The sequence below is a fragment of the Vollenhovia emeryi genome, unplaced genomic scaffold, assembly GCF_000949405.1.
Source record: "Vollenhovia emeryi isolate VEMERY1.0 unplaced genomic scaffold, V.emery_V1.0 DF939208.1, whole genome shotgun sequence".
In the NCBI taxonomy this organism is placed as follows: domain Eukaryota; kingdom Metazoa; phylum Arthropoda; class Insecta; order Hymenoptera; family Formicidae; genus Vollenhovia; species Vollenhovia emeryi.
This window is the reverse complement of record NW_011967158.1, coordinates 1,101-11,858: the sequence shown is the minus strand read 5'-3', so window position 1 is coordinate 11,858 and position 10,758 is coordinate 1,101. Positions and strand designations below refer to the sequence as shown.

At 45.4% G+C, this 10,758-nt stretch overlaps 3 protein-coding genes and 1 long non-coding RNA gene across 4 annotated transcripts; 2 read left to right on the top strand and 2 right to left on the bottom strand.

Moving 5' to 3' along the window:
- Positions 1-699: 699 nt before the first annotated feature.
- LOC105561332 (polymerase delta-interacting protein 2) lies at positions 700-3,121 on the top strand. The gene is made up of 6 exons (XM_012011204.1): positions 700-1,021; positions 1,683-1,838; positions 1,916-2,006; positions 2,103-2,444; positions 2,513-2,718; positions 2,833-3,121. The coding sequence occupies exons 1-6, from the start codon at positions 930-932 to the stop codon at positions 2,939-2,941; spliced, it is 996 nt and encodes a 331-aa protein (XP_011866594.1). The 5' UTR covers positions 700-929; the 3' UTR covers positions 2,942-3,121.
- Positions 3,122-3,721: 600 nt separating this feature from the next.
- LOC105561331 lies at positions 3,722-4,520 on the bottom strand. Its single transcript, XR_001008900.1, has 2 exons — positions 4,451-4,520; positions 3,722-3,876 (listed from the first exon to the last, which is right to left on the bottom strand). It is a non-coding gene; the product is annotated as an uncharacterized LOC105561331 (long non-coding RNA).
- Positions 4,521-4,586: 66 nt separating this feature from the next.
- Positions 4,587-8,039, top strand: LOC105561330 (bleomycin hydrolase). The gene is made up of 4 exons (XM_012011203.1): positions 4,587-4,681; positions 5,148-5,458; positions 6,020-6,847; positions 7,093-8,039. The coding sequence occupies exons 1-4, from the start codon at positions 4,672-4,674 to the stop codon at positions 7,306-7,308; spliced, it is 1,365 nt and encodes a 454-aa protein (XP_011866593.1). The 5' UTR covers positions 4,587-4,671; the 3' UTR covers positions 7,309-8,039.
- Positions 8,040-8,169: 130 nt separating this feature from the next.
- Positions 8,170-9,484, bottom strand: LOC105561329 (uncharacterized protein F58A4.6). Its single transcript, XM_012011201.1, has 3 exons — positions 8,795-9,484; positions 8,606-8,720; positions 8,170-8,539 (listed from the first exon to the last, which is right to left on the bottom strand). Exons 1-3 carry the CDS (start codon positions 9,154-9,156, stop codon positions 8,240-8,242), a joined length of 777 nt encoding a protein of 258 aa, XP_011866591.1. The 5' UTR covers positions 9,157-9,484; the 3' UTR covers positions 8,170-8,239.
- Between the last annotated feature and the right edge of the window lie 1,274 nt (positions 9,485-10,758).

Sequence of the window (10,758 nt, the reverse complement as noted above, 5' to 3'; positions counted from 1 at the left end):
CAAGTTCTAGCACCGTGGACACAGGCCTTAACGATTACGACTTTACGACTTCTATGTAGACGAGGCTTTATACTTTGAATGAACCGTTCGGTTCGATCGTCGAAACATGCGACACTCGCACGGTTTATTCGTCTGAATTAATTTAAGCCCGCTGCAGACGATGCTATTTTTCCTGCTGGATTGCTTGCAATCTAATAAATTACTATCGTTGCACCACTCAGCACTCAGGATTCCTAGTAATTTACTAAATCGCTAGCAATCCAGCAGGAAAAATAGCATCGTCTGCAGCGGGCTTTAGTAAAAGCTTTCGATGTCAAATTGATCAAAACGCGCGAGAGTCGCTACCGAGCTCTTCTCTCCCCTCGTAGTATACGAGTCTTTCGACTTTTCCACTGTTCAGCGGGGAGCACACACTTTGGGCCATCGCACACAAAATTGCACAGCTGCATATGCATAGCATGAAAACCGTTTAAACCAATGAACATCGAGCATTGAGTCGCCATGTTGATTTACATAACATACTTATTGGTCTGGACGGTCTTGTGCTATGCATATGCAGCTATGCAATTTTGCGTGCAATGGGCCCTTTTGCATAAGTGGCATAAGCACGTGCATAACGAATTTGATTGGTCTATAAATAAATGTATAAGGAAGTGGACCAATCAAATTCGTCATGCATATGCCTATGCACCTGTGCAAAAGTGTGCGCTCCCCGCTTTCCTCCCGCTCCCTTTTCCCCGCGTTCCCCGTGCGCAAACTTGTCGGCGATATAAACAGTATAACCTCCGGCGTATTCCGAGATGATCCCCAAAAGTCAGTAGAGATGTTAACACAGCAGCACCCGTCGGCTGCAGTTTTCCATCCTGCGACGTAGAGTCCCCCGCGCAGGTGACATCGGCTGTCGGCGACAAATAGTTCCTCCTGCAGCTATGGAGCTCGTGCGGAGTCTCGTTGGCCGCAACCTGAAACGATCGCTCCTGCGGACGCCCGTGACGGGCCTGCAGCACGTGCGATGCGTCAGGTACATGCGAATCAATCGAAATTTGTAGATTGCAGGCCCCTCGAGCAATTCCACGCCGAGTATTGCAATGACGCCGAATATTGCGAATCAGTTTTCCCTGTTTATATACAGGATTACAGTCTCGGCAGGAGAGAATGGGGGAATTGCTGCAATCTGCCACTGCAGATAATTTAAGGAGTTGTTGAAACTTGAGGTATCTGTATTTATAGTAAACGTATTAACCCTTTGCACTCCGAATTACATTTCATCTATTTTCATCTGTTGGTTTGGACTTGAAAAAATGTCGAGTGAGACTCGACAAAGAAGCTCCTGAGATAAAAACTAATGTCGAGTCACACTCGACATAGGAGCGCAAAGGGTTAAGCTTTAAGGAGCTTTCAGGCCGAACAAGGAATTTCTGTGAATGGATGTAACGAATGGAGTAACGCGGCAAACGAGAGCAAATTGCGTCGATAAATTTCTTGTAGGTGTATTTTAGAAAAAAAGTACTCTGTGCGATTCAACCTTGCTGTCTGGTTTGGATTTAATTTGGTTTCAGGTCTACCTTTGTGAATTATATAACGTGGTATAATTCATAATGCTATAAATTAAATATGTATATTAGAGTATTTGTGGACAGCACTGAATCACGTGACAGTATTTGCGATGAATGTATTTGCAGATTGGCAGAAGTCGGCAAACTGGAGGCACCAAAGTTGCAGGGGAAATACGAGACGGGTCAATTGATCCTGCACAGAGTCTTCGGTTACCGAGGCGTGATTTTGTTTCCCTGGCTGGCGAGAGTGTACGACAGAGATATATCTAGTAAGAAGAATGAGTATGTATAGTCACTTATAATTATATAGATAAATATATCTTGTTTCATAAGTACACAGACTATCTGTACATTTACAGGAAGGATAACAGCATTGGTGAGAAAGAGGTGAAAGGCCGGACGCACACGTTTTATCAAGTTTTGATCGATCAACGCGACTGTCCTTACATCGTAAGCGTCATCCTAGAAGCTATGCTGTAGCGATCTGCGCGTCGTAGAAATCGTTAACGCGCGGTGATTAACGTTAGTCGTGTGTACTGCTTGCAGCGCGCTCAAACGGAGGCGGTTACTTTCCTGGGCAATCATGAGAGCAGTCGCAGCTTGTACGCTATTCCAGGATTGGACTATGTCGCTCACGAGGACGTGTTGCCGTATACCACCAACGAGAAAGCGGCGCTGCAGCACGAATTGTTCGACAAGTTTCTCACCTATCATTCGGACAAGGAGCCGTGCTTCGTGGCGCAGGAGACTCTTCGCACATGGCAGAAGAAGAATCATCCGTGGCTCGAGTTGTCGGACGTGCACAAGGAAACGACCGAGAACATCCGCATTACCGTTATACCGTTCTATATGGGTTGCAGAGAGGGCCAAACCACTTCTGTGTACTGGGTGAGTCAGTAATGAAGTCAGATGTTTGAATTAAACGTCAACGCTTCGTTATATCTCCCGTTTTACAGTGGCGTTATTGCATCCGACTAGAAAACATGGGTGAGTTGAGCGTGCAATTGCGTGAGAGGCACTGGAGAATATTCAGTCTTTCGGGTACGTTGGAAACTGTTAGAGGAAGAGGCGTGGTCGGTCAGGAACCTGTGCTGTCGAAAGCTTTGCCTGCCTTTCAATATAGTAGTCACGTGAGCTTGCAAGCTCCTAGTGGTCACATGTGGTAAGCACGAGTTTAATTTCTACTTGACGATTACTCTCGAACCGATTTCTAAACTCTTCAATGAGAAAAGGTGTTATTCGTTGTAATCGTTTCCCCCGACGACTCTGTTTTTAGGGGAACATTTAGGATGGAAAGGGAAGACGGATACGCGTTCGATTGTAGAATACCACCGTTCTCCTTAGAATCGAAAGCGGAGCCATCCACCCCGACCGTAGAAATCTAACTCATCAAAAGAGAGATTGATAATTATAAGCAATAATTAGTTAGATAAATATGTAACAATTACTAGGTGACGATGATATATAGTTTCAAGTACAATCGATGTCGATTTAAGCGTGAGTCTTGTGATAACTTTTTGAAACTAATTTCGCACAGACGGTTTCAATAAAAATTATAATGTATATATTTTCTCTCGAAAACCTTGCAATTCCCCATGTAAAAGGATATCTAATTTTCTAACATGGCCTAATTTTAATCAAATTTAATAATGTATGTAAATGCAAAAAAACATGAAATATAATGATACATACAAAACAAATGAAAATTTAAAATAATTATTATTAGTAAATACGACAAATAAATGGACCGAATATTTTAGAGAACATGGTTTACAATTTGTTTAAGATATGATGTATGCACAGTACTTGTGTTTATAAATTAGGACTGTTTTTCTCATTTAATTTCATGGCCATTTTAGAAACTAAACTTTGATAAAAATTTCTCCACGTCTAAGACTTGAATGTTCCTCTGGTAAAAATCCTGATTGTAATTCAATCTGTTCTGTAATAACTTTTGTAGTTGTGTTTCTACGTATATGGAACCAGTGTTTAGAAATGCGAGTTTTTAATTGTTTCTTTGTTTGACATTTGTCGCACATCTACACATCATATGTATATGATAATCTATTCTGTACACGGTTACCGATAACTATTTATATCCCCTGGCGAAAATTTTAAGAGGTAATGCCACTCTAGCGTTCGGAAAAATGGCCTAATCCTGAAAATTTTTTATGGGAATAAAAAATTGTTATTGTACATACTTTGAAATGTATTTACAAATTGTTTTCAATTTTTTTTAAATAAAATAGCGACGTCAGAGCTCAGCAAAGGAAGCCCGTTACTTTCCGCGGCCGGAAAGATTTCTCCTCCAATTTTTAACCTGGAACAAAAACCAAAAATTTTTGTGTTTTATATAAGATTAGTTAGATAAGCACGCACGGAAATTAAAAAATACAGCTTTGTGTGCAAATGGTGCACGTTTGAAAATCATCTGTCAACGAAAATTTGCACTTTTCACGGGTTCACGTTTGAGGAAAAGATTCACGATTAGGTCCCTGGATAGCGATTATGTAATTTTCCACGTGACAAATTTCACGCGAACTCAATAATTTCAATCAACAAAATTATTATATTCGCGCGAAACACTTCAGTGTTTTCATGTTTCCACTTTAGGAGAAAAGCTACGTGATCGCTTCCTTGAACTCGATCGAACTTGCGCGCCGCAACGCGCGCGGTCTATCTATCCTTTTTTTTTTTCCCCCGCGCGTCACCCGAGAAAAGAGAGAAGGTGCAGAAGAGCTCAGCAGAAAAGAACAGACTCTTCCGGCGGGGCGTCTGTTCTCTCTACCTGAATTTCTTGCGCGGGTACACAGCTTATCTCTCTCCTGCCACGTTGGGAGGAAAAAGATAAACTCTGAACTGGTGCAGTCGGTTCAGCGATAAAAGAAACAAACCTTCTGCCAGTTCTGCCCCTGTCCGAACGCAGTTCATGAGCTTGGAGCGCAGCGCAATCGCGGATTCGTTGCCTCGTCGGTGGTGGTCGGAGACGCCAGAATGAGGACGCGGCTCCGAGCGCGCTGCGCGCGGCCCGAACGCAGTTAGGAGCGTAGCGCGATCGCGGATCCCTCGGCTGTGTTCTTGGCGTCGTCTGGATTCGCTCGTTGTGCAAGTTACGATGGTCTCTTGTAAGTTGCCCGCGTTATGCCGCGCCACGTAAATCGAGGGATGCACCTCGGCCGCGACGCGAGAATCGCTCGGCGCGTAAACGCCCCTGGTTTCCTGGCCGCGGATTAGGCCGCGGGAATCGATACGCGAGGACGTAACTGACCAGCCTTAACCTTTCCGAATATGCCCGACTTTTTTTTTGCCTCCGTGCAAGCCACACCCTCGGGTGCTATTAATAATTTCGAAATCGGCATCTCTTTTCCCCTCCCCCTCCCCCTCCCGCTCCTTATCGTTATCTGATTGCGCGAGCGTTCGCGATATCTTCGTCCCGAGCGCAAATGTTTACCCGACGGCAACGATAATGGAGCGGTGCTTTTTTTCTCTCCCGCGGTCGACGACGCGATCGAGATCGAGACGGACAAGGATTGCAAACCGAACGCGTGGGAATTTAACCGAACCGTTTTAATCTCCCCCTCTGTCGAGCAGGTCCGCTAACTCCCGAGGTCCTCGATCAGCTGCGCGCCAAGTTTTATGCCGACGACCGCAATGTGCTGGCGCAGAATGTCTGTACGAAGACGAACCCCATCGAGGCGTGCGCCTCGAGGAAGATCCTGGAGGAGACCCACCACGTCTTCACCCATAAGATCGAGACCGAGGGCAAGCCCATGACCAACCAGAAGAACTCGGGCAGGTGCTGGCTGTTCGCCATCCTGAACGTCATGAGAACCAGCTTCATGAAGCAACACAATCTAGACGAGTTCGAGTTCAGCCAAGCTTACCTGTTCTTCTGGGACAAGGTCCGTGCACGGTCACCCTCGGGAACAATGGCCGCGTTCAGCAGACACAACTGTTGAGTGAGCGCTCAATGATTTCTTAACAGGATTGGCTGGTTCTAAAAGTATTAACCAATCATACTGAGCGCTCACTCAACAGCTGTGTCTGCTGAACGCGGCCAATGACTGCATTTACACATCACCTCCGAGGGGGCTTTAATCGAGTTCAATAACATCTGTAGTTAAAGGGTTGGCCAGTCACAGTCATTCCATTCTTCTGAGGAGTAGTCGTGATTGGCCAGTTTTAGGCCCGGTTTCACCAACGTCACCTAACTTTAAACTTGGCTCAATTCGTTCTTTGTCTCTTACCAACTGTTACTTTAGAGAGAGGCAACGAACGAATTAAGCTAAGCTTAAAGCTGAACAACATTGGTGAAACCGGGCCTTATAACTACGGATGTTATTAAACCCGATTAAGGGTGACGTGTAAACGTAGTCTATGACTGGCCAGCTCTTTAACTATGGATGCTATTAAATCCGATTAATTACACCGTGTTATTACGCTCAGCTGTATTCCTCTTGCAGATAGAACGTTGCAATTACTTCTTGCACAACATTGTGAACACCGCGAAGCGCGGCGAGGCGGTCGAGGGCCGTCTGGTCAACTTCCTGTTGACCGACCCGACCTGTGACGGCGGTCAGTGGGACATGATCGTGAACCTGATCACCAGACACGGCGTCGTGCCGAAAACGAGTTTCCCGGAGTCGTACAGCTGCGAGTCCAGCGTTCGCATGAACAGCCTGCTGAAGAGCAAGCTGAGGGAGTACGCCAAGGTCCTGCGGGAAATGATCAGCAACGGCGCGTCCGACGATGAGCTGAAGACGCGAATAAGCGAGCAGATGACGGTGATCTACCGGATTATCGGTATCTGCCTGGGTGTACCTTCCGAGAAGATTACATGGGAGTACTACGACAAGTCGAAGAATTACAATTGCGTGGGCCCGATCACGCCGCTCGAGTTTTACGAGAACTGCGTCAAGCCTTATTACAATGTGAGCGATAAAGTATGCCTGGTAACCGATCCACGACCGGGCAACCCTTACGGGAAACTGTACACCGTGGATTGCCTGGGGAACGTTGTGAGTGGAAAGACTACGCGCTACAACAATCAGCCGGTGGAGCTGCTGATGAAACTGTGCGCCGAGAGTATTAAGGATAACGAGCCCGTTTGGTTCGGTTGCGACGTTAACAAGAGATTAATAGACAAGCACGGTATCCACGATATAAAGGCTTACAACTTCGAGCTGATGTTCGGCACCGACATTCACGTCGGGCTCTCCAAGGCCGACAGATTGCTCTACGGGGATTCCATGATGGTACACGCGATGGCATTTACAGCCGTTTCAATCGACGTGAGTGTTTTCAAGGGTCAGGCTGGTATTTGTTGTACGACAAATTTTTCAAGTTGATTGGCTCCAGGATAATAAAGCTCTCGAGTATCTAGAAATTTTTTATCAACCGCAGCCAATCAACGCGCTTAAAAAGTATGTCGTACGACAAATGTAACACCAGCCTTTATCCTTCGTCGAATGCATAAGATAATTGGATCGATGTTCATTAACGTTACGTCTAACATTTGATTACTATTCCGTTCCAGCGAGAGGGTAAGATAAAGAAGTTCCGGATAGAGAATTCATGGGGCGAGGATCACGGGCAGAAGGGCTACCAGGTCGTGACAACCGAGTGGTTCGCTGATTTCGTCTTCGAGGCGGTCGTAGATAAGAAATACGTGCCCGCGGACGTAATGGCTGTATTCAATCAGGACCCCACCGTCCTACCTGCCTGGGACCCCATGGGCACGCTCGCTCATTGATGTTAAAGTGATTTAACTAAATGCAATGGCAAGCCGTTTTATTTTACAGGCGAAGGATTTCGAGCGTGACACGAGAAACCAAGTATTTAATAAAAATTCCGGGAGCAGCGATTGTACAAAGTATACCAATATTTTATACCTTATACAAGAGAACGCAGCAGTATTGATAAGTGGCTTTGTTCATTCATATGGATTAGTCCGTTTCGTTTATTACAGTATACGAGGGCAACGTTTAATCATCAAGACTGAATGTATGAGTTACCATATTTGAAATCACGAAATAAGTATCGTCGTGTGTAAAAGAAAATACTCGCAGTTTCCGCTCGTGCAACGTGTCGGTGAAAACGATGAGTGCGTCGCATACCTTATCTCAGTAGGCAATAAACGTATCGGTCTTGAACATAATCTACTATTGCGATAGTGGTTGCCAGAAGTTGTTTTTCCAATACGTTCTTCTCAATGCGTGCGACAAGCTATATCTCATACAAACAAAAATGAATAGATTGTGCAAACAAATTCCCGTCGTATCACACACCTGCGACTCGAGGAACTTTCGTATGATCATTTGCGTTGCAGCAATGTACGATACAGCGTGTGTAGAGGCGCTCGTATTTCTCTGCGTGTTAACTTTTAAATTTGTGCACACTACAAAACGAAGCAATAGAAGAGATGGTATATACATATAGATAGACATGTAAAATTTAATAAAGACTTGCCGATATGATTAAAAATTTTTGCTCAATGAGCCGTCTTGACTTTCTTTTTTTTTTTGGCGTGCTGCTTCGCGTTCAATACGCAAGTACGTAAACTTCGAACTCGCAGTTTAATCGAAAGGATATAGCGATTTAACGGACGCCAACGTTTGTATGCAAGATATAGTACATGTATTATTAACACATTTACAGAGACGTAGAAGGTAGACGTAGATTTCTTAAACCTCCGAGGGTACGTGCAAGGTCTTCAACAGCAGGGACCTCTTTTGCCGTTGGTACTGCCCGTAATTGTACCGCAATTTGGCCCACACGCCCTGACACATGTTTTGGAGACGGACGTCATTTTCTTTAATTGCAAATTTGTAGATCTTTCGTATCATGTGCATCGGGGTGGTAAAGTGGCCACGTTGAATGAGACTTAAAGCAGCGTACAGCTTGCAACGAGCAACCAGGAGAGGATTGTTGAGGCGCAGCGCCAGCTCAAACTGCTTCACCGAGATTTTGCCCGCCATTGTGGCCTGCAAAATACATGAAATCAATACAAAGTTCCAACGTGGCGGGAGTGCCGAGCCGCGAACGCTTACGCAGTGCTCAAATTCCTCTCCCAGTGCGGAAAACGCTCCTCCGAGCGTGGACAGCCAAGACATGGCGTGATCAGCTTCCTGCCTCTCCGCAATCATTTGCATTAGCTTGTCGTTCCTGAAACAGGACAAGCGTGAGAGGTCGTGAAGAGTGGTTTAAATCCATACCGCAAAATCACCTGTGAAACTTGCCATTTGTAATCGAGAAACTGCTTCCTCGGTACCTTTAATCTTAAACGTATTATCAACGAGTGTTCTATGTCAAACGGCCTGTCGCAGGTTGTCCGAAGTGGTCTGAACAACCTCATGACGTTCGCGCGGTAGAAATTCGACCTCGACAACGTCGCAATGTAGGCAGAGACGAAATAGGCATTGATCCCGCCCTTGCACAGGCAAAGTGACTTTGTGAAATTACATATACAAACGGCATCGTTGTATCTGAGCGTCGTGTACCGTTTGATTCGTTTCTCGTACCTAACTACACGGTGCAACCTGGCGGTGACATCGTCGTAAACCATCTGGTCTCTATATACAACAAAACGCACGCGTTCCATCTCCTTATTTTAATTTACAAAATGCTATATCCTGCGGTATTATCGCACCGGGCACGCTCATGACACCCGTCGGTCCACCGGTGGCGGATGAGTTTCAGCGTTCCAGAGCTTTACGGCTAATTCAGACTAATTGGAGATTCCTAGGTCCGAGGATCGTGCGAAATCGAGCCTCGCAGGTAAACTCGAGCGTCTCGCACGTCTAAACTCCATTGGCAATCACTTGTATCGATCCCCAATGCGTCCATGTTACACATTCATGCTCGCAGACGAGCGGTCATTCACGAATTTTCACGATGGCCGTGGGCCACAGACACGGGTTACGGTCAAGGGCCAGGGGCTTGATTCTTGAACTCATTCGAAAGAGAAAGTTGCAAGTTGATTGGCTATTCGCGTGGCTTCCAACCAATCGGCTTTCAACGTTTCTGTGAAGCCCGTATTAAGCCCGCTGCAGACGATGCTATTTTTCCTGCAGGGCCTAAATTCCGTACACGATTACCGACGACCATCGATACGTTAACGACGTTTGCGCAGCTTTTCTATCATGTAGAAAAAGCTGCGCAAACGTCGTTAACGTATCGATGGTCGTCGGTAATCGTGTACGGAATTTAGGCCCTGGATTGCTTGCAATTTAGTAAATTACTAGGAATCCTGAATGCTGAGTGGTGCAATGATAGTAATTTACTAAATCGCAAGCAATCCAGCAGGAAAAATAGCATCGTCTGCAGCGGGCTTTAGACTACGGATTGAGATATAGGCCGGTATTCAAGGCTTTAAGCCCGTATCAGACTACGGATTGGGATTGGAATTAGATTGAAATTTAACCAATCACAGTAAAGTTTACTAATCTCAAGTTCAGTAACTTTTACTCTGATTGGTCAAATTTCAATCTAATCCCAATCCCAATCCATAGTCTGATACGGGCTTTACAGGGGGTGCTTTCGCGACTTACGTCAAAATGATCCGGATCAAAATGATCCGTTCTACGATTGGTCAAATTTGAAATTTCGTAGCGTCACATTGAAATTTTATTCAATGAAATTCCAGATTCGACCAATCGTAGCACGGATCATTTTGACCTACGTCGCGAAAGCACCCCAGGTTTCTCTCTGTATGTATCTTAACATCATGCGCATTATGCGCGTAGTCCCGTCTGGACCGTTGAGCGGTTCACACGTCTTCCGACGGAAGATAAAATTTTTGATCCTGCGGGATTGCATCATCCAATAGGGATTGCATCATCCCGCGCGAGGCTCGGTAGTTGAGCCTCTGCATTGTGTGACACGTTATTTGTCGTACGACAAATGTAATAGTACCCTTAGGAGATTTATATCATCAACTGTAATCTCCACACTATTGCCTATTGGATAGTCATGGCCGTATCGGTTCGCTTAGTGCGACCAAGTGCCAAATAACCGGAGGAAGAAGAAGAAGCGCATTATGCGTGAAACCGAACACACCTCATATATTATACGCGTCTTCATGCAATACGAACAGACCTATGATTACACGAGATAGGCTCGCTGCATGATCTTGTCATTGCAAGATCGATGCTTGAAAGCTCGCAGCCTGATTGGCCGCTACTTTCACATTTGAAAGTTGCAA